At 49.7% G+C, this 26,042-nt stretch overlaps 1 protein-coding gene across 1 annotated transcript in view; it reads left to right on the top strand.

Moving 5' to 3' along the window:
* Positions 1 to 26,042, top strand: part of LRRCC1 (leucine rich repeat and coiled-coil centrosomal protein 1) — a 58,370-nt gene that overhangs the window by 20,945 nt on the left and 11,383 nt on the right. Inside the window, exons 7-16 of the mRNA XM_078875850.1 lie at positions 247 to 417; positions 5,715 to 5,923; positions 6,390 to 6,537; positions 12,760 to 12,908; positions 13,909 to 14,113; positions 14,906 to 15,045; positions 19,518 to 19,719; positions 21,027 to 21,212; positions 23,699 to 23,873; positions 24,931 to 25,094. Coding sequence (XP_078731976.1) covers positions 247 to 417; positions 5,715 to 5,923; positions 6,390 to 6,537; positions 12,760 to 12,908; positions 13,909 to 14,113; positions 14,906 to 15,045; positions 19,518 to 19,719; positions 21,027 to 21,212; positions 23,699 to 23,873; positions 24,931 to 25,094 — 1,749 coding nt within the window. The remainder of the gene's footprint in view (positions 1 to 246; positions 418 to 5,714; positions 5,924 to 6,389; positions 6,538 to 12,759; positions 12,909 to 13,908; positions 14,114 to 14,905; positions 15,046 to 19,517; positions 19,720 to 21,026; positions 21,213 to 23,698; positions 23,874 to 24,930; positions 25,095 to 26,042) is intronic.

The following is a 26,042-nucleotide window of genomic DNA, read 5'->3' as shown; positions in this document are numbered from 1 at the left end:
ATTGAAGGTCCCCTGACATTCGCAAGGGCAGGCCATTGTGTGCCGGCGTCGGAGGGGATCCATATTTCGCCCCCTGCTGCGAAAAGCTTTGACTGGACCCTTCTGAATGAGAGACGTGACACTTTCTTTTCCTGGGTGAACGAAATAAATCATGTGGGAATGACGTGCTGCGGGAGGGAGTCGTAGAGCCTCTGCGAGGTTGATGGATTTCTCCCCCCCCCCTCCCCCCCCCCGGCGGGTTCTCAGGGTGCATCGCTGAGCACGGAGAGGCCGACGGCACTGTGCTACCGACGGCAACGCGCCACCGGGCAGGGAGACGCGGCGAACGGGAGTGAGGCAGAACCAGGGACGGGCGGGGGAGCGAGCGAGCGGCGAATCGAGAAGTTGGAAGAGCAGATCTCGACCCTGCTACGGCAGGTAAGGGTGGTTTCCTCACTGCCTCTTGCCGCAGTGGTGAGATGTTAACTCCCTTGCCTGGTATTGCAGGAGGTCGTGGGTTCGATCCCAACCCTGACGCCTGCTGTGTATATATGGAGTTTGCGTCTCACTCCCCGTGGTCGCGTGTATTTTTCTCCGGGTCCTCCGATTTTTCCCTCCACATTTATAAACATGCATTTCGAGTATTAGGCTGCGATAAATTTCCACATCATGAGCCGCTTTGTTGAGCTATCATTTGTGGCCAGGTCACTTCTGAAAAAGAGCTACGTAATAGGTCTTATGTGGTAAAATAAAAGTAGTTTCTTTTTATTGTTCAGAGGAGGCGCGAGACGGCCAAGATATATATTGGCAGTACAGCAAGTTGGTTCATGAACCCATCCCTGTGGGCCTTTGAGTGATTTCCCCTCTCACAAGCATAGACTAGTGTTTTTTTCGGTGTACTCCCATTTTCTTATCCACATTTCACCTACTACTCCGTACAAACATGAATTTCCCAAACATGTCAATGCAGGTCCCTTGAAACATAAAAAAGGTCTAGAGATTCACGAATGCCTTTGCTGAATAAATACATTGATACGCTCATTAGGGGTCGAGTGCGTGACTGCTGTGCCGTCAGCAGAGCGCGATGTGTAGCGGGGCGTGCTGCGGGAGCCTCATTCTGCTGTGGTTTGGGCTTTGCCCCGCGCATTGTTAATTTTAAGGGGTCCTCTCAATGTCGTATAAAATATTAATGGACTCTGCTGCCAGCGGTGTACAAGCACACATCAAAAAAAAAAAACCTCACCACATCCGTCACGAACATTCTCTCATTCCAATAAAGTATATAATAGACAAACTTTTTGGGCACTTGCCCCCCCCCCTCACTTTACATTTGGGAGAAACGTCCCCCAAACCCCGCCCCCTCTGATGACGATTCCGTGAATTGTCACGATTCAAGGTCATGATTCAATACCTGCATCGATTTTTCTTTTTTTTTTACACTCTTTTTTTTTCCCCCCCCTGTAATTTGTTGAATATTTTGCCCCACCAATCCCCCCACGGTAATTTCTTCTAACTGCTATCGGCATCATGATGAGAGATGAAAAATCAATTTGGAATTCTCATGGAGCATTGTGCAACGCGAGTTAGAGAACGATCCACGGAAGGGATTTATTCTTTTGTTCACAGCATTTCTCCCAAATAACCCTTCAGGGTGGGGGGTGGCCTTTGTACCCTTTACAGATTAAGGAGGACACTTTCGCAAACAGTCTTCCAAAGGGATTATTTGCCACGTGACAGTCAACCCGATATTTTTTATTCTCGTGGCCAGAATTCAACCGATTGAAGTGCAAAACCATGATAATTGTTTTTTTACCCTTCTATCTGGCAACAAAACTGACACCTTTTTACAAGGAGTGATGTTTGCATAGACCACAATACCTGCAGTCATAATGCAAACAAAAAACACAACTCTGATAATGTGCACTGTCCTTGAAGTTGATTGGTCCACACCCGAGACAGCTTTCCTTAGAGTCCAACCCATGTGAGACTAGGCTCTAAGGAAAGCTGTCTCGGGTGTGGACCAATCAACTTCAAGGACAGTCCACATTATCAGAGTTGTGTTTTTTTTTGCATTATGACTGCAGGTATTGTGGTCTATGCAAACATGACTCCTTGTAAAACGGTGTCAGTTTTGTTGCCAGATAGAAGGGTAAAAAAACAATTATCATATTTTTACTGGCAAATGAGGTTCCAATGGTGCAAAACCATATTTACTGATGTTTTTTTATTGTTGTGTAGCCAATGGTGACCAGGCTGAAACCATCAAATTGCTACACCTGAAAGCCCGATTGAGTCACTGACAGCTGAAACCCAATTTTATTAAATGCAGGATCTCAGCTGTGTTGGCTCAGTGGTCTGATCTCGGAATCAGAATCTGTATTTAGACCGGAGGAATCCAATGAGCCATAAAGTTATTTTCAGAGATGTCCAGCAGGGCAGGTCAACAAGTTATATATGGGGGTGGGTTGCAAAGATCATGTGATGATAATTGTGTTTTGATGTAGCGCCCTACTATACGCCAGGGCCTCTTGGAGCATCTTATCTCAAGTGTTTTAAAGGGCACCCCCAGCAGCAGCTGTCCCTCTTGGTACCAAGGTGATCCAGCACCTGGCCTGCAAATCGGCATTTGTCTGCCAATGTGAGGCGATGATTGCTGTGCATAATCCCAGCTTTAATTGTTTGAACCTTTTTACATGCAACACATACCAATTGAAAACCACCGATTCGTCCACATGTAATTCCATCTAATTATCTTGCTCTTATGAATAAATATTAATTGATGTATCATTGTAAGGCTACTTAAGATGGTTAGCTCACGTATATATTTTTTTAGTTTTGAAGCCATTCCTTATAATGCTAGCCTTCTACTTATTAGGCAGTGCCTACTGCCAAAAGCGGAATGCACCAGATCTTGTGTCATGGTTTCGTTCGCTAAGCTGCGTGGAGCTTGTTTCGTGACCACTGAAGCTCAGAGGTCGCAAACGGGTTTTGATTCCTTACCCGTACCCGTACCCGGCCGCACCAGGGTCGCAAATGGGTACCCGTAACCGTACCCGGCCGGGTACGGGTACCCGTTCCCTACCCGTACCTGTACCCTACCCGAAATGAGTGACAAACGGTTACTCACTAGTGACTCGCGGTCTACCCGTACCTGGCCGCACCAGGGTCGCAAACGGCTACCCGTACCCGTACCCGGCCGGGTACGGGTAGCCGGGTATCGGGTAGGGTACGGGTATCGGGTACCCGGTTGCGACCTCTGCCGAAGCTTGCCAGGTGCTGACGGCATGGTGCTGCAAGGCGCCAGTGTCAGGAGATGGCAGTCATGAGGGTCACCTCTTGTGCGTGGCTTTTCCCTGGGGTACTCCGGTTTCTTCCCACACGTCAAGCACTTCAGGACACTTGTGGAAAAAGAGCTGCATAGCTCATCGGATTCCTCCAGTCTAAATCAAGATTCTGATTCTGATCCCAATGCAGGACCCCCCCCCCCCGCACCCCCTGCAAGCACCTGGCTGGATGTTTGCCATCAGTTGTTTTAACGACGGATGTCGTGGCGGCCGCTCATTTCCATTGGATTTCCGAGTGACGTTTTCATTAGGAGGCAAAGCGTTGCCTCCTCCAACCTTCTCTTTCTCCCGCCCCCCCCCCCCCACAGCCAAGCAGCAAGCAGGGAAGGGAGGAGGTGGGGGGGGGGCCTTTGTTGTTAACAAATAAGTTTGCAGCTGTTTCTAGATTTGAAGCTTTCGTGACCGCAAGGATTCATACTCTCAGGTTTTTTCGGTAAAGTCACGTAGGTAAAAAATAAAATTAGAAGTTAATAAAAGTAATAATGGAAATAAAATAATAAATCATGACGTTTCGGAGGCAACACAAGTCTCCGTCATCAGGTGGGACCGTCACAGCTAGATTTACTTGATGCAGTAATTTTTGCTGTGATGGTCCCACCTGATGACGGAGACTTGTGTTGCCTCCGAAACGTCGTGATTTAATATTTTATTTTATTTTATTTCCACTATTACTTTTATTAACTTCTAATTTTCTTTTTTACCTACGTGACTTTAGCGAAAAAACCTGAGAGTTTGCAGCTGTTTGCCTGCTCGGCCACGGCGCGCAAAGCCATTATTATTAATAAAGCTGGCACTTTCGTTACGGACGTTCGACCGTGAGGAGCGAAAAAGGCCGCGGTATTATCAGTCCGTACTCTTTGCGGTCGTTTTCTCCTCGCGCGTTTTTTGTTTCGTTTCTTTCAACCAGTCTTCTTCGTTTCTCGTTCCCAACGAAACAAGCAGGGCGCTTGAAGCAGAGTCTCCTATTGATCGAAGCGATTGTGCGGGTCTCCAGTGGCGAGATGAGCTGTCGTTGCAACAGCAACAACAAAAGTTATTTTATACTCCGGTTTCTTTTTTTAAAGACATTATTAACACAATAGGAATCCACTCGGAACATTTTAGAGCAGTACAATTGCGTTAATTTCTTTTTTTCCCCTCTTTTTAAAGTAGTTTACGCTGCAAGAAATTCATCACTTGGAAGCGTTTAGTGTGTTCAACTTTTGCGAATTATCCGATGTTAAAATAATGAGATTTCAAATTGGAGAAGCATATTTGCTTCATTAAGCATAATAAAACCCTATTATTTCCATTCCACACATATATTTTTTTATATTACCAGTTAATACCCAAGTTATATTGTTATATAATACATATACGAACAATGAAAGGCACTATGTACGAATTATTTTAATTATTTTTTCGAGTGACTGAATTTTCATATGCATGATGTTCCTATATAATAAATGGTTGGTAATAATTAAATAGCCTACGCAATACGGTAGCTCGCCTGATAGTGTGCTGAACGTTTTTTTCTTTCTCTATTGCCTGCGCGTGCGTATGCATGCGTGGTGTACGCCGGTGTGTATCGGATTTTTTTTACGAGTCCCTGGTGTAAACGTCGCCCATGGGTGATACAAAAGGTGTTCAGGAGAAGGTTTGCCGACTGTAAAAAAAAAACACCCCCCCCCCTTGTGTGTCGCGCCAGCCTTAGCGGTGTATTCATTCAGCGCACTTGGACGAAATGGAATGATTCCTCAAGGGTGTACAAAGAATCGGAAATCTTTGTTCATCCTTGAGGAATCCGATGAGGTACCAACAATACAAAAAAGACGCCGTCGGTGCTAGCTAGCGGAAAGGCAAGTAGATATATAATAAAAGTGCGCAAGTGCATACATTACTGCCGATTTGTCAACAACAAATACAAGCTTGGGGCAATGCAGCAAAACAACAATAACAGTCCCAGACCACACCAAGACAGCGTGCAGTCCCTCAATTGCTTTGCACGTAAAAATGTAACTATCTATACATGGGTAAGATTCAAAGTTGACGGTGACCTTGTCTGCAAGTGTGTGTATGCCAGTGGTGGTGTCGTGGTTAGAGCAGTGGTGGTTAGCGCGCCATGCTACGAACCCGGCGACCAGAGATCGATTCCCGCTCACGGCCAACACCAGTGACGGTTATCTGAACCGGTCCTGGGCCTCACCTCGGTCGACTCGCCCTCAAATAAGTACCGAGTGCGGTGTCTAAACATCGCCACTGGAGACGACATCGGTGCGTGGTGCCGGCCACCCCCACACCACCCTGTGTACTATGCCGGCCTTCATAGGTGCTCGCTAACAGCACTTGCCCCAGCAGTCTGTTCAGGCTACGCGGATGTGATGCTTTGTCTTTGTTTATGGCATTCATTAGGTTCCGAATGATGCCGCGGCTTCCTCGTCCCCTGCGCGACCGCGAGCCAAGAGGGACGTGGACGACACGTCGGAGAGCGAGCCGTGCTCTGGCCCAGCGCGCAGAGGCCGCGTGCCGAGCCGCAGGAGACCGACGGAGACGCTGCGCCAGCGCACCGCCACGGCCGGCGGCGGTGGTGGCGGTGCGCAAAAACTGGCAAAGTCTCGCAGGTTGGGAAGAAATATATATAATGTCATCAATGGAAATTTTAAGCGTGCAGCCCTTGTTTTTGACTGGAGGAGATGAGAGGCACAAGAGGACGGAGAGTTACGTTACGTGAGCAGTTTGAAGAATTGTATGCGCCTGTGGGAGTATCTGACGTCGAGTTTCCGGGTGAATATTGTGCGCAGAGCTAAAAGAAGGCTATGATCGCCGGCGTCTTTGAGAAAGGATGCGGCACATCTAGAGAGAGAGCAGCCATGAGGGCTTTGAGCAGTGAATTCTTCATGGCTGATGATGATGTAGGGCATTGAGCAGTGCATTTGTTGATGGCTGATAATAATGTAAGGCATTGGGCATTAGTAGACTGTTCATGGATATTGATGATTATGTAGGGAAGAGAACAGTGGCTTGCTCGTGGCTGATGATGACGTAGGGAATTAACCAGGTGGGGGGGACTCATCCCGCGGAGTGCAGACAGAAGGGCAGCAGCCCTGGCTCGGACGCGAGCGTCACGGCGGCGACGAGCGACTCTGCCGCAGCCGCCGGCGTCGATCGTCGTGCGAACCGCGGCCGCCCGTCAATCCATCTCGATCCGGCGTCCACCGAGGAGTCCACCTACAGGGTACCGCACGCACGCACGCTCTCACGCTCGCAAACACAAGGGTCCCGCTTGCAAAGGCTCTTAACAGAATGCCGAGGCAAGCGGTGTTCGTGAGCGCCTGTGAAGGCCTGCATAGGCGCTCCCTAACACGCCGGTCGGCATGGGTTGGTGAAGGTGGGCGAGCATGGACGCGGGAGTAATGATGTTCAGGACTCTTCTGCGCGACGACCCTCTGCTGCCCACAGCTGAGCCCCCCCACGTAAGCTTGTCATGCATGGTGGCCGAAGAACGCCGAGGTCGCGTGGGGTGGAGTAAGCGATGGGTGCTCTCCCACCTCTTCCAAGACAATCTGGCCAGTGTAGGACAATAGATCAATTATCCTGTGGAAGGGCTCCCGAGAGCTCTCTCAAGTGGAGGCCTTTCCGCTAGCAGCGTCGTGAACAAGCCGTTGCACGGCTTCTCCTTGACCTAAACGAGGCATCGCGGCTTCATGCCTTCACCTCTCCAATGGTGCCGCGGTGGCGAGATGTTATCTGCCTTGCCTGGTATGCAGGAGGTCTTGGGTTCAATCTGACCATGATGCCTGTAGTTGCGTGGAATTTTCTCTGGGTCCTCCGGTTTTTCCCTTCCACATCTAGAAACGTGCGTTTTGAGTATTTGGCTGCTATAAATTTCCACGTGATGAGCCACTTTATTGGACTAGCATTTGTGCTTCTGAAAAAGGGACGATATAGCTCAGTGGGCCTTCCCTCGTAAAATAGGAAAAAAATGTTCAAATAGTTACATCATTGCACAATCAAACTGGGCATGGGTAAAATAGCACACGCAACGTTTTTTTTTCCGCCGTGCGTGTGCGCAGGCATGCAAGGCGCCTTCCCGGCTTGTCTGCCGCACCAACACAAAGGCGAGATTATAGCCTCTGAGCTCAGCCCTTCTCCCAAACGTAGCTTATGAGCCGCCTCTCCCATGACCATGTAACAGATATGCTCTCTCTCCAGGCTTACCAACAGCTCTAGCCCCAACGCAGCTTCCCGCTAGAATCCTAATCCGGGCATCTGTCGCGTGTGCTTCCTTCGTTGGGTTTTTTTAAAGTTAACAATGTTTTTTTTGTAAATGTCAAGGATAAAATTGTTTTGGCAGCTTCACTGGAGGAAAAAAAACAAAAGTCACGCAGCAATAATTGTTTTTGCCAGGCAATGTTTGAAAAACCCCCAGACAAACAGATGCCGTTCGTGCGGCTGGCGTATGTCTGCCGAATTTGCCCGATAGTCTTTGCAGCTCGCTCCGTAGGCTTCTTCTGATTTCTGTTGACTCGCGTGATGCCGGGGTCTACGCGGCCGGACCTCGCGGCCGAACGCACACCCGCTAGCGCGTTGAACACTGCACGCGCCTCTTGCGCGTGCATCCACCGCGACTGAAAGAAATGTTCCCGTGACCCGCTCACTCTCTCTCGAGAGAGAAGCCCCTCCCCCCCCCCGAGCCCGCAAGTGTCTTGTGGCCTGTCAATATTGACGTGCGTTATATCTTTTCCGTCACATTCAGAGCATGGTGGCGGCATTACTTTTCTTTCGTTCCCACACTTTTGCTGGAGACTTACCGTTTATTTCTTATTGACTTTCTCCCCCCCCCCCGCCACTCTGCAGAAGAGTATTACTATGGCCTCCTTCATCTGTCTTTGCAAAATTTGCACAGGCTACGTTTTTCATATAACCGGCAGAAATATCCCGTATGGTTGTGCTTGCAATCCAATCGGGGTTTGAGTACAAACAAATATTAAGGTCACTCATTCAGGAATAATTATTATTTTTAGCTAACTTGGGGTATTAGAAGTCAGTCCTGCGTTCACTCGAGTGTTGGGCCTCCGTTGTTTTTCTGTCAAAAAAAATACAAATGTCAAGAGGTGGTCGGGTGGCCTAGGGGTCAGGGCTCCGATCCGGCCCTGCCGAGATGCTGGGTTCAATATTCTGGGTTCAATATTCTGGGTTCAATATTCTGGGTTCAATATTCTGGGTTCAATATTGTGGGTTCCGCCATCCCTGATGAAACTGGGTTCCCAAGTGTAGTGAAATGATGGTCAAAGCCCAGTCACCAATGGCTGCACACACACACACAAAAATGACATTACATATTTGTTTTCACTTTATTTTGCGTAAATTCCACCACTGCAAATATAAACAAATGCTTGCCTGACTGCAATTTTTGCACGAACATTAGTTTGCAATAGTCTGTGTGGGAAAAGTGCAGCTCCCATCTTGTAGATAAATTATGATCACTTGAAGGAACTGCCGACTAACGTCAGCTTGTAAGCGTGAAGTCACCTTGTGCCATACAGGGACAGCTGATACGGGGGGGTGGGGCGGGGTGAATTTCAATGTTTGAGATGAGATGTAAGGCGCATATCTCGTATAAAGTGCTCTGAGACACTGCCACGGTGTAAAGGTCACTCTGTCAAAAGCAAATCGATCAATAACCAATGGGCTCGTTCCTCTAACGGATATTTTGTCTCGTCGCATGATGCCAATATCACGTGTGGAATGAAATTGGGGGGAAAAAATGGCACTCGTTTCATTTGTGTTGGCGCGAAAGTGTATTTTATACAAGCAGCTTTTGCAGCCTATGAGCAAAGCAAGTTCGTACGCTGCCCGATCTCATTAGATGTCAGAGGCTAAGATAGGGTTGAGCCTGGCACCGGCTTCCTCCCACACAAAGCCAAAACCAAACCTTTCATGGGATTAGCCAAACATTCACGATCATTGCCCTCTTGAAAATCACAGAGTCTTGAGACTCTTCTGCGAGACTTTCCTGGATAAACACAATGCGGCATTATTCTTTCACCTGTAAGTATCGCTCCATTGTAAACTTGAGAAAACAAAATGTGACCAAAACCGTAACAGGATCTTTAGCAACAATGCGGTGCGCTGGCCCGTTGTGCTACTGGGCAACAGATGGCCGCGTTCCATTACAGATCATTGATAGAAGGCAAAAAAGTGACACGATGCGGTAAATAACATACGTCAGTATGAATGGCTCATTATGCATGCAGGACGTTCGGGGCTGTTAGCCGCGGCCGTATAATCACGGGCTTGCAAGGCGGGCGCGTGTGTTTTTAAGTGCCTCGCGTAATGTGTCCGAATTGCCTCGCATTGCCAGGTAGCGGCGTGGCAATGGAATAAAATGTTAAATACGGCGCCGGCTGGTGCTCCCCGCACGCGGTTTGTTTATTTTTATTGCTTAATATACATTCGTCAAATCCTCAGTGGGCTTGCAGAGGACCGGAGAGGCGACGGCGGCAGTGCAGATTGCAAAGACCGTTAGAGCCGCTTCTGAAACTTGGCACTACATTTATCTTTAAACTTTAAAACCGTTTTTTTTTCTCTTTTTTCTTTTTAGTAGCTGAAAAGAAAAAGCAGGATGATAAAACAAGGTTATCTCGTGACCCCGAGCCGCCAGGTTCATCTTCGCAGTTGCTGTGATCAGGGGTGACGTTGTGGAAGTAAAATCGGCATGTGCGCATTCACCGGACAAGAAAAATACTCGTGACACGTGCTGAATAGAAATTGCAATGTAAGATATGAGAATAGTTCTAGATTTGAAGCTTTCGTGACTGCAAGGATTCATATTCTTAGGTTTTTTCGGTAAAGTCACGTAGGCAAAACATTAAAATTAATGAAAGTAAAATTAAATAAAAATCACGACGTTTCGGAGGCAACACAATATTCCGTCTTCAGGTGGAACCGTCACAGCCACGACAGCTGTATCAAGTACCACTCCGTTTATATAATGGTTGGAGAGGGGGGGGGAAGCGGCAAGTGCAGCACACTTTTTATTCATATGGTAAGGTGAGGCTTAAGAGGGTGAGCCTTTGTTATGGAGAGGTACGGTTTGTGACTCAACCTGTGACAAGGAAAAAACAGCTGAACATGGTAAACCTGTAATAGTTGTCTGTCAAATAAGATTGGCCAAATAAGTGTAGTTAAATCTTTTTTGCATGGTTAATCACATCTTTCCAATGATTACTCAGTTTGTAACCATCATCACGGTTGAAATTATGTCTGTGTTTGTATATTTGTATGGCTTCGTGTACAAACCTTTTAATGGTAGCCAGGAGGTTTACTTTGATTAATTTTAATGTTTTACCTACGTGACTTTACCGAGAATATATGAGAATAGGTTTTCCCCTTTTTTCTGGCAACTAAACAGGTGTTGAGATGTTAAAACACCAAACTGAAACCTTTTACAAGGAATCATGTCTGCATTGACCACAATACTTGTGGTCAGAATGCAAACAAAACACATACTCTGATAATATTTGCATTGTCTTTGAAACTGATTGGTCCACACCAGAGACAGCTTTCTTTTGAGCCTAGTCCCAAACATGTCCTCTGGTCCTAACACCGTTTGTAAAAGGTTTCAGTTTGGTGTTTTAACATCTCAACACCCGTTTTGTTGCCAGAAAAAAGGGGGAAAACCTATTCTCATATTTTAGTACTGGCCAAGGAGGTCTCATGATGCCAGGTGGCTCAGCGGTAGAGCAAGCGGCTAGCAATTGAGAGGTTGCGAATTTAAATGCCGGTTGAGGAATCACTCGGCCCATCATCCCTCCAGTGTTGATAAAATTAGTACCACTTTGTGTGGAAGTAAAGCGTTCTTGTCCTATGGATATACTCCCGACATAGGTATGTGGAATTTTTCACCACTGGCTGTGGGCGGTGACTTTTGTTTTCGACTTTTAAATTACAGTTTCATCAACGTGTGTGCGCACGTGACGCGAGCCCGGATTGTGCGGAATGCGCGGCGTCGTTTGCCCATTTCACCAGAGCCACGTCTCGTTTAGTAATGTGAGAACTTTGTAAGAAAGTCCGCTCACTCGATCGCACTTGAATTTGTTGATGTGCAAATCGTGCAGCGTGTGAGACTTTTATCGCCAAAAACCAGACAGTCGCCCGGTCGGTGAATGGCTGTGCTTATTTGAGGCTTATTCCTTCGCCAATGGGTTTTTGCGGTATATTTTTGCGCGTGTCTGTTTTGATCAGCATGCAAGCCGAGTGTCATCAGCCATTCCCACATGGGGGAGGGGGGGGGGTGCGGTTGGTGAGGGGTTGGTTGGTGGGGGGCGCTGTGTAGCGGATGGAGGTGGGGGCCTGTATAACGAGCGAGTATTCTACGCACGGCATGTGTCCCCATACAAGCGGGCAAGGGGAGAGGTCACCCAAGCAGACTGGGGCATCGACGGGAGATTAAAAAATAAATATTTCAGTGACTACGGGGAGAGAGCGCGCGACTGTGGAATGAGAACGTATGAAATTTTCAGAAAGTGTAAAATGGAATGCGAGCTTGGGTTTGCTAAATAGGTTACACAGGAAACGGTGAAGTTGTAAGAAAGTCAAATCTCGTTTTCGCCGCAGATGATTGCTTACTTAAAGTTTCCATTTATAAGGGAGATTAAATTAAAGTTGGTTGCAGACGCTGCGCCCCCCCCCCCGCTTCCCCATCAAGATAAAAGCGTCAATGAAACCTGGCAAAGCGAAATGAGAGTTTGCACTAGACAGGCTTCTGCGAGTGATTTTTCGAATTCGCTGGTTTTTCCGCAGCATAGTTGAGTGGTGAATGAAATGACGTGTCATGCGGATTCTCAAGTGCGCTTTGACGTGACGCTTCTACGATTGGAGGCAGGGGGAAAACTAAAACCTCGTCTGTCATCGTCATCATCATCAGCAGCAGCAGCTGTGGCCTAGTCACTGCTGGATGAAGGCCACCCATGTTGTTGCCATCCCCGCACAGTCCCGTTTTAGGTGTTGTTAATCATGATTGTGCGGTGTTAGGGTGACCAGCGTTGAAGGGAAATTGAGACGGAGCCAGGCACGTCGGGCTCAATTTTGTCTGAAATGACCTGGGGAGTGTGGGAATTATGCTGGAGGACGCCCTTGGCTTGGCGTTGAATGAGAAAGATTGGGACGAACTTCATCAGTGATCGGTTAAAATGATGAAAGACTGCACCGTTATAGCAAACGCTGCATTTGGAGCCGGCCCACTCAGGCGGGGAGGAACGACGCTCGCCATACAATTACTGCCACGCTGCTGAAGAGCGTGTTTCGTCTTTGACGATAACGAATCGATTACAAAATGCGCGAGTGCCATCGCTAATTCGCGGGCGCATATCCCCGCTCGCCCCTCTCAACCTTGTCACCTCTCTCGCCCTCCTCCGCCCCCGCCCCTTCCTCCTCTTCTTCCGCACGCACGCAGGCGCTCGTGCGGGAGCTGGACCTGGAGAGGGAACGGCGCTGGAAGGCGGAACAGGCGACCCGCGAGCTAGCGGAACGCCTGCGAGGTCTGCAAGCGCAGGCCGGTCAGGAGCGGGAGCTGCATGGAACGGCGCTACACGTCACCAACAGGTAAAAGCAGCTGCCCCGAGTCACTGGGAGAGGACGGGAGCGCAGGGTGCGCGGGGGGAAGGAGAGCGGATGCTTTGAAGATGCAGGTAGAGGTGGCGAGCGCAGGGAGGGGAGGCAGCAACAGCAGCAGCTGCAGAAGCAGCTGGGGGGGGGGGGGGGAGGGTCAAGGGTGAATGGCGGAGTCTCGGTTTGCATTACAACACGGGTTCTCAACCCGGGTCCTCGGGGGATCCACGCTGTCGATCCTCCCTGCGTGTCGGCCAGCGTTCTCAATTGATGTGTAAATAAGATGTCTTTTCACTTGCGCAAGTTGAGCGGCGGCATGCGCGGGCGTTCCGCCGGGCGAATGGGGAACGGTGAGGGTGGGGGGGGGGGTGGCTCGTGCCGTCCCCGAAGATTGAGGGACGCACGTTCTCGTGTTGGTTAATGCGGAACGGCTGTTGTTCCGCAGCGCGCTTGATGTCTTGCCCCGTTTATTTTTATTTCCCCTGCAAATTGAATTGCCTCCCCGTTCGCAATTGAGGTGCTGTGTCACTGCCGACGTGGCTGATGATTAAGGGCCAACAATTCACTCTGGGACATCAGAGCTGACGGGGGGGGGGGGCGGGGGATTCAGAAGAAACATTCACACGAGAGCATATTCGGCCGAATATTGAGTTCGTGTTTATTCATGAATATCGCCGAGTTTGACTGGTACAGAAAACTCCCAGGTCGGTGCAACCCTCGTGCGTCACGGCCGCGCGGATTTTCGCGGTCGTGCCGTACAGCTCTCCGACGGCGTTTTCGGGTTGTGCCCGCGTTTCTGTTTGCTACGATGCGACTCCACCTGTCACTCCACGTGCCCGAATAAAATTTCCCCGAAGAAACGCCGTGGCACGCGTAAGCTTAAACATCGGACGCCGCGCCCCAACACCGCGCGGTGCGGTCAGAAAAAGAAAAAAAACACGGCGTAGAGCCACTTGCTGACACCGCCGCCGCTGTTGCTGCTGTGCGTTGGTAGACTCCAGCAGGGCTTGCTGAAGGAGCGCGAGGAGAAGGAGAAACTGCGAGCCTCGCTGGCGGAGCTGCAGGGAAGAGCGGAGAGCTCGGCGCAGGAGGCGGCCGCTGCCCGGCAGGCTGACGAGCGTCAACAGAAGCGGCTCCGCTCGCTCGAGCAGAACCTGGAGGGGCTGCAGGCCCAGAGGCTTCAGCAGCAGACGGCCGAGGTGCGGGGAGCGAGAGAGCACTTTGGCGCCGGCCCGCGTCGTGTTTTAAGAGTTTATTTTCTTGAACCAGGCGACAACGCCAGAGACCAGGGGATAAAGTGTCATCTCGCAAGAGGGACCCTGGGTCACCAAAATTTGAAATTTTTTAAAATTAATAAAGTACAGCGCTGGCGTCAAACAGAAATCTGAGTGAAAACACTGCCACTTGAGGAATCGACAATATTGCCCAACGAATACATTAATGTTAAAACAAAGCAAAAATGTTTATTCCCTGCAGCTTGTTTAGCGTTGCAGATGATAATGCACAGAATGGCCCAGCTGTGCTGTTTTCCACAGGCCACCTCAAAGCACTGTTTGTTTGTGAAGCTGTAAAAATGAGTCAACACCCCCACTTGCTCCGCTGCCTCCGACAGGCCATCTCGTAGCTTTATGGAATTACAGCGAGGGACAGGAAAACGAACGCGTGGATTAGAGAACGCACACAAGTCAGAGACGTTGCATTGACCGTTACGAAAAGCTAACCTGACTTGGGCATGACGCGTCGCCGGAAAGGCACGGTGACCGGTGGACGAGACTAATGACGGGAGTGGCAGCCAAAGGCGGCAATGCGCCATAAAATTACGTCGTGTGCTCCGGAGCCAAATCGACTGTTGTGTTCGCGAGACCGCGAAGACGTCGGCGGTTCGGGAGTTGCTTTGATCCACCGGTAAGACAGGTCATGGATGTCGATGAGGACGATGATGACGACGACTAGAGACGATGAAGTGTCCCCCCCACCCCCCTCGTCCGCAGCTGAAGAAGACGCAGGCGGCGGAGATGCGGGCGCTGGCGGTGCAGAGGGAGGCGGAGCTGCTGCGCACGTCGCAGCGCCAGCAGCAGGACAAGGTGCAGCAGCTGCAGGAGCTTCTGGCGGCGCGCGAGCAAGACCACCGGTTAGTGGCTCCGGGGGGGGGGGGGGGGGGGGACGCTGCGGCACGGGCTTGACGCAGGAGGGTGGCGGATGGGGGCGGCAAGGATGCGGCACAGGGTGTGTGGTACGGGAGCGGCACACGAGGGGGAGCGGCACAGGGGGGGGGGGTGGTACACGGGGGGGGGACAGTGGGGACAGGGGAGCGCCACGGGGGTGGGGGGGTGGTACAGGGGAGCGGCACAGTTATTATCATCAGCAGCAACAGTAACAGCAAACTCGCCATCACACCCACCACAATAATCTTGATTGGCAGTGCTGTCCGATACAGTTTTGGTTATTGCTACATTCACAACATACATTTTAAATGACAACGGCGAGACAAAGGAGGAGATGGGAGCGATGCGAGCTCGTTAACCCTTTCCCATTCCAATGTCGCACGTGTACGCCATCAGTCCTTATAAAATAATATAACTTTATCGGTACATGTTCAGGCCGGGAGACCGACCTACTGAGACTGCCACAAGGCCATGCGAGAGGCGTGTGGCACACTTTGGCGCTAGCTTTCATAAAGTGCGGTCGTGTCGCTGCAGTTCTCTGCGGTGAGTACATAGTCTTTAAAAACAAACGGCGCTATGCATCTCTAAATAAATTTACAAACGGCGTTGAACGGGAACCCACCCTGCAACTTTCAGACGTCTCGGAACGGGAAAGGGTTAAGTGCATTGTATGCCGTGGCGCGGTTGTGTGCATGGAATAACTATGCAACGCATTTCTTTCACGATAAGACGAAAGATAAACTTAATTAGGAGAATAGATGCAAGGCCATTAGTCTGGTCTTGCAGACTAATGGACAAAGTCAGCTGTGCGCAGATAGGCAGGGGGTGGGGGTGTTCCAGATTGCATGGCGAAGGAGCGACCTGTCATGATCAAATCATCCTGAATGCGCTCATCCGATCTCGTCGGATCTCGGACGCCAAGCAGAATTTTTGATTCGTGCTTGGATTGGATTGGTGGCCCCCATGCGTAGGGACGCCGCGGTGGCGAGAAGTTAACTACCTCTCCTGGTGTACAGGTTCGATCCTGACGCTGACGCATGTTCTCCACGTGGTTGCGTGAATATTTTCTCCGGGTCCTCCGGTTTTTACGGTTTTTCCGGCCACGTTTAGAAACATGAGTTTAGAGTATTCGGCTGCTCTCAGTTTCCACGAGATAAGTCACTTTGTTGAGCTATCATTTGTGGCCAGGTGGCTTCTGAAAATGAGCTTCATAGCTCAGTGGGCCTTACCTGGTAAAATCAACATTTTCGTTGACATATTCTTGGTTTTTTCGGTAAAGTCACGTAGAAGAGAAATAATAAAATAATAATAATATTACGTAATACAATAAAATTCTTACGACGTTTCGGCCACAACGCAAGCAGCCGTCCTCAGGTGAAGAAACAGAGCTGTCGGAAAGACAGCGTCCTAAATTAGGACGCTAATTTTTTTCATTTTATTATTTCCCTTCTACGTGACTTTACCGAAAGAACCAAGATTACGAATCCCTGCAATAACGAAAGCTTTAAATATAAATTTCCATTTACATTATAAAGTAGGCGTTGTAGGCTGCTGCTGAGGTACGTTTTGAGCAGAGGGCAGTTGAGCAAAATTAATAATTGTACATTACTCGCTTGCTCCCACGTCTATGCTCCCCCACCTTCGACAACCTGCACTGACCAGCATGGTGCAGGATGGTTAAACGTCCTACACTGACCCGCACGGCGTGGTTCAGCCCTCATCCGGCAGCGGATCGACAAACCGTGCCGCGCGCGTGCACGCGGTCACCATTGTTGGGAGACGCAAGCAAACGGGGTACCTCGCACGGAACGAGCCCATTGCCATGGCACGGCTCGGTGGTCGTGCAATTTCTCGCGCGGAAATTCCACATGTATGAGCTGACGGCCTCTTAACCCTTTCCCGTTGCCGATGATGTACATGATGTAACCCACTCTGTCATCAATCTAGATTTGAAGTTTTCGTGACTGCAGGGATCCATACTCTTTGGTTCTTTCGGTAAAGTCACATAGGTAGAAAATCAAATAAATTAAATCACGACGTTTTAGGCACAACACAAGTGGGCCCACTTCAGCAATTGTTTCTTGCTGTGGTTGACCCACCTGATGACGGACGCTTGTGTTGCGCCCGAAACGTCGTGATTTTTTTTTTATACCTACGTGACTTTACCGAAAGAACCAAAGAGTACACTCCGTCATCGTTAACGAGAAAGGAGATCATAGAGTTGCGGTCGTATCGCTACGGTTCTCTGCGGCAAGAGTACAATGTCTTCAAAAACAACGGCGCTACGTCTCTCTGAATAAAATTATCGCTGAGCCGCTCGTGCGTTCCAAGATTCAGCAGCGAACGGGGAACTGCAACTTGCAGACGATCTCGGAAACGGGGAAAGGTTTAAGAATACTGCTGGGACCCCCCCCCCCCAACTCGTGAACGTGGATGGCATGGTGAAAGCGCCGAGTCGTGATTCAAGTGCCTCCTACCCGGCCCCGCTTCAATTTCTCCTGCTGATTTTCAGTCACTGTCTGGAGATGCCTATTAAAATATCAGTGAAAAAATAATTATCTTAATTTTGCGACTGCTCGGCTTTTTCGAATATGAATGAAAAATGCTTTTGCCGATGCTAAAATATGTCATTGGGAGCGTGCGCGAACGCGATGTGGCCTGTGCAAAAGCAAAAAAGAATAAATAAATCACGAAATCTAGCTACTGCAATGGCAGCTTTATTTTGTTCCTTTTTGCCCCCTGATAACGCTGCTGAAATCATCGTGCTCTGCTGTTTTCAATTTAAAGCCCAATATCGGGAGCAGCAGCAGCAGCGGCCCTGCATGGAGAAGTGGCCCAGAGCTTGTCCGTGCGATATTGCGCATCCCAAGGTGCCTGCATAAACCTTGCAGGATAACACACGCTTCTTTGCAGCGGGGCGTACATTCCCTATCTTGTTCGAGCCCGTGAGCCCATGTGAATGGGTGGATGTCACATCCTGCTGGTGCAATTAAAATGATGACCCTGCCGGCAGTTCGAGGTGTGCATTCAACTTCAGACTTAACCGTTATAGACGCCGTCGCCCTTGTTGCTGCTGTCACGCTCTCTCTCAGCTCACCGTATCGCTGGTAACCACCAGCGCTGTCTTGTAAACCACATCTCCAGATGTGGCCAGCTGGCTCGGAGGTCAGTGGTTGGTTGCTTGACATTTTGTTCGTGAGAACTTGGGGGAATTTAATTCTAGATTTGAAGCTTTCGTGACTGCAAGGATTCATATTCTTAGGTTTTTTCGGTAAAGTCACGTAGGTAAAACATAAAAAAAGTAAAATAAAATAAAATAAAAATCACGACGTTTCGGAGGCAACACAAGCTTCCGTCCTCAGGTGGGACCGTCACAGCCACGACAGCTGTATCAAGTAAATGAGAGATTGCAGGAGCTACCACTCCGTTTATATAATGGTTGGAGAAGGTGGTGGGGCAAGGGCCGCATACTTTTTATTAATATGGTAAGGTGAGGCTTAAGAGGGTGAGCCTTTGTTATGGAGAGGTACGGTTTGTGAATCAACCTGTGACAGGGAAACAACCACTAAACATGGTAAAACTGGGGGGAATTTCTTACGCAGTTGCCCACAGAACTCACCGAGCGGCCAACGGCGCTGAGATCCTGGCGTCGAATTCAGGATTCGGCCAACCGCGATTTTAAACTGGATTCTCAAATGTCGCAAGACGGTAGCTCGGGGTCATTCATCAATGACTGTTCACGAAAACCATAATCGATTTTGCAAAATAATAGTTCTGCGAATGAGAAATATCCATTCGAGCCTCATGTGACAATCTATTGGCAGGGTTTTGCAAAGCGTACGTCTTTACTGTGCAAATGATAAAATGGCAAATTGGGGATTTTTCAGAAGTCTCGTTTAAATATTTCTTCAGTAGGTCGTTGATCGTCCCACTAACATCTGCGTGAAAAAAATCCCGATGGTATTAAATTGAGTTTTCATTTAACGTTGAAAAAGATCTAATTCTGTGTATTTAAAATAAAATCGAGGTTTCACTTCCGTGCAATGCACATCGCGACAGCAGGGCGTGTGAGAATGTGCAGCACTTGGGCAATAGGCCACTTAAAGGGATCTCAGGAATTATTCCGTGATATCACCCTCTGCGGGCAATTTCTCTAACACAGAGTGACGGCTCACAGCTCTGCAAGAGTTACAAATGCGCATGTAGCCTTGTTGCATGTTGACATGAGCACGTCATCATCGTCAGGCATGATCTGTCCACCGATTAGAATAAAAATCGGAATATATATTGAAATGGAGGAATTCGATGAGCTATAAAGGTATGTCCAGTCGTTTCACAGATGTCCAGTATCACAAAGTGAAGACAGCCTTCCCACGCCGTTGCCATATCTCACGTTCCTGGCCGACATCTCACCGCCACTTCGTCTGCCGCCCTCCAGAAAAGCGATAGAGAGCCGCGTGCCACTCGACGGCCCGGAGTTCAAGCAGGAGTTGGACCGCGAGCGGGCCCGCTTGGAGGAGCAGCACGCGGAGACGCTGCGTGTCCACCAGGACAGAGTGGAGGCCCTCACGCTGCAGTACGCCCATCTGGAGGATGAGTTTCGGGCAGCCTTGTCAATCGAGGCTACGCGCTATCAGGAGGTGCGTGTGTGTTCGCACGTGTGCGTGCGTGGGTGCGTACGTGGGCCTGACAGGTGAGCGGTAGTGTAGCGGTTAGCGTTCTGTGATATGAACCCAGGGACCCGAGTTCGATTCCCACTCATGGACCCCAGTGCCGATTATATCTGAACCAGTCCTAGGCCTCCCCTAGGTCGACTCGGCCTCAAATAAGTACCTAGTACGGTGTGTAAACATCGCCGCTCGAGAGATAAAGGAGGGGTGGCGTGGTGCTGGCCACCCACCCCCTCGTGTGCCTAGCCGGCATTTTTCGGTGCTCGCTAACAGCACTTGCCCCAACAGTCTGGTAAGGCTTTACGAGGGATTTAGTTGGCAGAGACACAGTCGAGTTATGGGAGCCACCCACGATGGCATGTGCTTGAGATCCAGCACTTACGGATGCTCTGTTAGCCTAAACGGGATATTAACATAGCATTTTCACATAATTTACATACATTGTAGAGTCATGCACACACACAGTTTGCTGTATGCTTATGATCAAATTACCCATAATGCAGGTGATTTTGTTGAATCTCGGAAGCTAAGCAGGCTTTGAGCCTGGATAGTGCCTTGAATGGATGCCCGCCATATATGAAACAGGTGCTGTAGGCTGCTACAGGGCTGCATTTCCAGCTATGGGCAGTGTGGCAATAACCACTGTGATACCGTAATGTGCTCCAGTCCAATGTTTACGTTCCCCACCTTCATCGACCCGCACTGTGACCAGTGTGGTGAAGTATGTCCAAGTCACCCCCGTGACCCGCACGGTGTGGCGATGGGCTTTCATCCGGCAGTGGATTGACATAAGAGCTGTAGGTGTTAGTGTTTTTTTATTTTCCCAAGTAAGGCCCACTGAGCTACGTAGCTCTATTTAAGAAACCACCTGTCCTCAAATGACAGCTCAAAAAAGTGGCTTATTACGTGAAAATTGATTGCAGCCAATTACTATTTTTAACGCACGTTTCTAAATGGTGAGGGAAAAACCGGAGGTCCCGGAGAAAAATCCAAACGATCACGGTGAGAGAGGCATGCACACTCCAAATATGAAGACGGGTCAGGGTCGGGATCGAACCTCCAACCTCCTGTATACCGGGAGAGGTGGTGAACATCTCGCCACCGTGGCACCCAGGTGTACTGCAAGCATAATCGTGGATCTTCTATCGATGACCGTGCCTGGCAGCTAACCCCAACGTGCGTGAGCTTCACTGGCCTGGGCACGTTAATTAGCGAAGAGAATCGAGGCTGAAGCTCGGCGGGAGAGGTGACGCGGCCCCCGTGACTCTGGGCGGCAGGTGAAGCTCGCGTTCGATCGCGCGGCCAACGAGCTGGCGCAGCAGACGGCGGAGCTGGCGGCGACGCGCGACAAGGAGCGGCGTTCCGCCACGCTCGTGCGGGAGCTCACGGTCATGGTCAAGGAGCAGAAGGGGCGGCTGTCGGAGCTCGCCAGGGCAAGGCAGGAGGCGGGTGCGCTCATCAAGGTGCGTGAGCGAAGGGATCGTGTTGACGCGCATCCACCACAGGTTGGTCCGCGGAACGCTTGCGCCGGGCGCGCGCGCGGTAAGTGGTGCGTCCGTAGTGCCACGGTGCGTTCATTGTTGGATACACCAGAAGGCTTCATTGTGTGAGGAATTCAGAACATGAATATTTATATGTGCTGGAGGAAGCTGATGAGCAGTTTCACCGCTCGGTGGCTGACGGAGGTCCGGGCGTTGTTCTTGTTGTCGTTTTGGGTTTTGTTGTGTGCCGATTTGCTGAATGCGCGGCAGAAAATTTGGGGGAGGTGGGCCCCTTTTGCGGTGTTTTTATTGATGCGCGAAAACATTCAGAGAGCGATCGCGTTCCTCGAACCATTCACCGTTTAATTCTTCAGCTTGTGCGTTGTTGTACGTTGTGAAGTGTGCATTTGTACAGGGTGGTGAATGTGTCTTGTGACCCCCATTTAATTCTCTAAAACTTAATATTGTTTTAAGTAAGGTTGAGTTAAAACAGAAATTAATATGAAAAGGAAAGAAATGCTCGGGGTCAATTCAAACTCGTGTCACCGGTTCATAGCACAGTGCGCTAACCGCTGCACTACAGCTTCCCACGCTCACAGACATGCACACACACAGACACCGACACACACACAGACACACACACACCTACACACACACAGACACCGACACACACATACACCGACACACACACAAACACCGACACACACACACACACCTACACACACACATACACCGACACACACACATACACCGACACACACAGACACCGACACACACACAAACACCGACGCACACACATACACCGATACACACACAAACACCGACACACACACATACACCGACACACACACAAACACACACCGGCTGGCGTACTCAGCGAGGGGCTCACCATGAAGCCACCACCATCCCCGGTCAATCGTTGCGCAAAGAGAAGCAGCCACGACGTCTTTGCAGCGAGCAGGCAGAAGTGCGCAGCCGATGGGCGACGATGCGCATTGGAAAACGATAAATCATTCTGTAAAGCGTTGCGGGGGAGGGCGTTCTTGGTGTGGGTGCTGGCAAATGCGAGTGCTGGATGATTTCGCTAATGGAAGTGGATTTTTTAGTTTTCTATTGTTTTCTTTCATTTTTTTTATTTTCGCCTTCGTTTTGAAATTACGCGTCACCTTTGCTTACTGGCGTCGTGTCACGAAGGAAAGAAAAAAAAAATTCCATTCGCGACCCGCGCAGGTAGCAGCACGTACACACCTTGTGCGAGATAATGGCTCCGGACGATGACGTCAGATCTATTACTGTTGGTGCCCTGTCAATTGGCAATAATCCGCACTCACTTGCCGTGATTTTGAGCTGTTTCTCTCATTCCAATCAGACTGAGCTGTGGCCGTCCATTCATTGCACAATCAGTTGCCGAGTTTTCATTTGCAGGCTCCCGGCAGTGCCGACTCGGCGCACTGAGACACTCGGAAGTGAAATCTTTAAATTCTACTGCATTGCTCGGTAGACTGCTGTGACTACCCAGACTTTTTGTTAAGACCAGCAGTATTTTTTGTAACTCTTTTGTGAATGTCCAAGACTTACATTTTCACTTATTCTTCCCCCCCCCCCACTCACCCTTAAACATTTTATAGGTCAACAGACTGGGCAATTTTCATTTATCGCATTGATGCAAACAGCACGTAGCCCGCGCCTTGGTAATGGCCAACGATTTTTTTTTTTTAATTACGGAGGTTGTAAAATACCGCGTACAATGTCTCTGTTTGCGTGCGCAGCCCGTTCGTGTCCCAGTTGACAAAAGTACAGGAATGGGAAGGGAAAAAAAGAACACCAAATTTCGGTGAGCGTGCGCACGCGCGCACACCTGTAATCCGCAGCCGGTGAAATTGGATCCCCACCCCCCCCCTAGCGGCTTGCGATCAACGCCTCGCTCCGCGACCCGCAGATCACGCGTTCAAATCGCCGGCTCGCACGTCCTCTGTTGATGTTGTTAGCGTAATTACATTCTTTTTTTTATTTACCCGGCTAGCCGCAGCAATAGTGGGTGGGAGGGGGAGGGGGGGAACCTTGGTCTGTTTCATAGCTGAAAGTCTGGAAAGCTGCAAAATGCGTTACAAATATACGTAAGAAAAAAATAAGTAATCCTATTACCGTGTGTAGTATACTGTGTGTTTGTGTTTTATTATACGGACCAACCAAAACTAAAATCACTAACTCTACATATTTCGTGTTGTGTTGCACTGTGTTGTAGTTATGTTTGTCGGTCAGTCCGATGGGTTGCCTCGATGGTACATCAGCTCCCCCATCCCCCGCCATGTAGTACTACCCCGCTACGGACGGAGAGTCAACTCGAACCCTTTCAACCTTTAGCCCGGAAAGTTTTCAAAATTCTCACCCAATCAATCGCGGCTTGCGTCTCCCGACTTTCAATCTGCCCGCCCACTGTCGCTGTGGCCGTGCCGTGCGTCACGCAGCGGCAGGCGCAGGCGCTGGATGGGGCGGCGGAGGAGGACAAGCAGAGGACGGTGCAGCTGGAGTTGCTACGCAAGGAGAAGTCGCACCTCGTGTCACAACTCAAGGCGCTGGAGTCCGTGGCGGACGGACTGCGGAGCGAGCGGCACGCCTGGGGTCATGAGCTGGCGCAGCAAGGTTCGGGCCGTGTGAAACTCTAAACTAAACTATTCAATTTCGATTTAAAGCTTTCGTGACTGCAGGGATTCATCTTCTTGGTTCTTTCGGTAAAGTCACGTAGAAGGGGAATAATAAAATAATTAAAATAAAACATAATAAATAATTCTCACGACGTTTCGGCCACAATGCAAGCAGCCGTCCTCAGGTGAAGACCAGGTCTGTCGGGGAGACAGCGTCTTCACCTGAGGACGGCTGCTTGCGTTGTGGCCGAAACGTCGTGAGAATTATTTTATGTTTTATTTTTATTATTTTATTATTTCCCTTCTACGTGACTTCACCGAAAGAACCAAGAAGATAAACTATTAAACTCAACTTTTCTTTTTTTTCACTAGGTAAGGCCCACTGAGCCTATACAGCCCCTTTTCAGAAGCGACCTGGCTACAAAATGATAGCTCAACAATGTGGCCCATTGTGTGGAAAATGATACTCTAAACGCATGTTTATAAATGTGGAGCGAAAAACCGGAGGACCTGGAGAAAAATACACACAATCACGGGGAGAACATCCCAACTCCAAATAAACAGCAGGCATCAGGGTCGGGATCAAACCCACGACCTCCTGTATACCAGGCGAGGTGGTTCACATCTCGTCGCCATGTTGACGCCGCTTGCCAAGCCCCCCCGGTGCCGATCGGGCTGTGTGGAAACAGCAGATGCGTCTTGTCATCTGGCAGCCCAGCAGCGTTTGTTTAACATGCCTCATGTCTGCTGATGAGGCTCTGAAAGTCGCTTTGTTTTGAAAAATTATTCAGTGGGCTTTGGGTAGGATGCGTCGCTGTAAGGGGGTTTGGCGGCTGGTGGTTCGAGACTTAACGTGGAGCGATGATGAAATCGGCACGTGTACAAATCGCTGTATGGACTACCGCACCGCGAGACCTTGGAGAGCTAGCGACGGCTTGGGGGGGGGGGGGGGCGGGACACCTTCAACCAGAACTCAGTCGATCAAAGCTGATGCTGATGACGACGACGACGACGATGATGATTACATTGACCACGTTTGTTGTTGAATGTTCCAGGAGCGGCGCTCTCACAGGACCGCGGGCGGATGGAGGCGAGGATTGAGTCGCTCCAGGCCGAGGCGGATTCTCTGCGCAAGCAAGCGGAGCGCGACGCGGACGCCCTCAAGATTAAGACCAAGATCCTGGACGACCAGACGGAGACAATCCGCAAGCTCAAGGAGGCAAGGCCCCCCACCCCCCCCCCCTCCCCCCCAAATCTGAGCCGCTAGCGGTCGTCGTTCCGTCGCGCGTGCTGGCAGCGGTGGTGCCGGCACTTTTGAGGGCTCTGCCCCCCTCCCCACCTTCCCCACCTCTCCCCACCTCCCCCCTATAACACTTATATGGGACTATCGTTTTTAATGGCAAAAGAACGGATAATAGCACACTGTAACATGATAACAAATGTAACGTTAATAGCTTCAAAAAGTCAGAGTCTCTACTTGTTCGCCATCGTTGTCAACGCGTGCCTGGAATCTTCTCCAGGTGGTCTCCAGAGCCCGGAGGGTACATTTCTCGTGGTGTTGCAAATTCTCGGAAGTGTTCACATTTTTTTGAAGCGCCCCCCTGTATAAGCTCCTACATGAGATGACGGAAGAGAGTTTGATGAGAGAAGATAACGGTGAGAGATATTAATGTGTTTATGTTAATCAACTCTTTTTTTTTTCTGTTGTCATATGTATTCAAGCTGATATTTAGTTCACCTGGTTTTTTTTCATTTTGTGAATCGTGGAGACGCCTTGAGCCGCTTGGGGGGGGGACCCTAAGGCTTCGATTAGCACCCCCACCACTGAATGTCAGTCGCAGCCTTTTGTCAAATTTAGTGCAGATTTAAATTACTGTAATTGTAGCGGGGTGTGCATGACGTATTGGGGTCTAAAACACTCTTTGCAGGCCCAATGAAAGCCGGTTTTAATTTATCTGTAATTTATCTCCTAATCCTGTGTGCCGGCAGTGCCAATTGCAGAGACGCTGCTCGGTATTTTATCAGAACTGACACCTTATATGTAGATAATTTTTTCATGGTGAGAAAAGACTACGTGTGTGCACGTGTGGCAGGGTAGCGGTTAGCGCGCTGCGCTACGAACCCGGCGACCCGGGTTCGATTCCCGCTCGCAGCCAACACCAGTGAC

Source organism: Lampetra fluviatilis, chromosome 42 (genome assembly GCF_964198595.1).
Source record: "Lampetra fluviatilis chromosome 42, kcLamFluv1.1, whole genome shotgun sequence".
Classification (NCBI taxonomy): domain Eukaryota; kingdom Metazoa; phylum Chordata; class Hyperoartia; order Petromyzontiformes; family Petromyzontidae; genus Lampetra; species Lampetra fluviatilis.
This window is presented reverse-complemented; position numbering and strand designations above follow the sequence as displayed.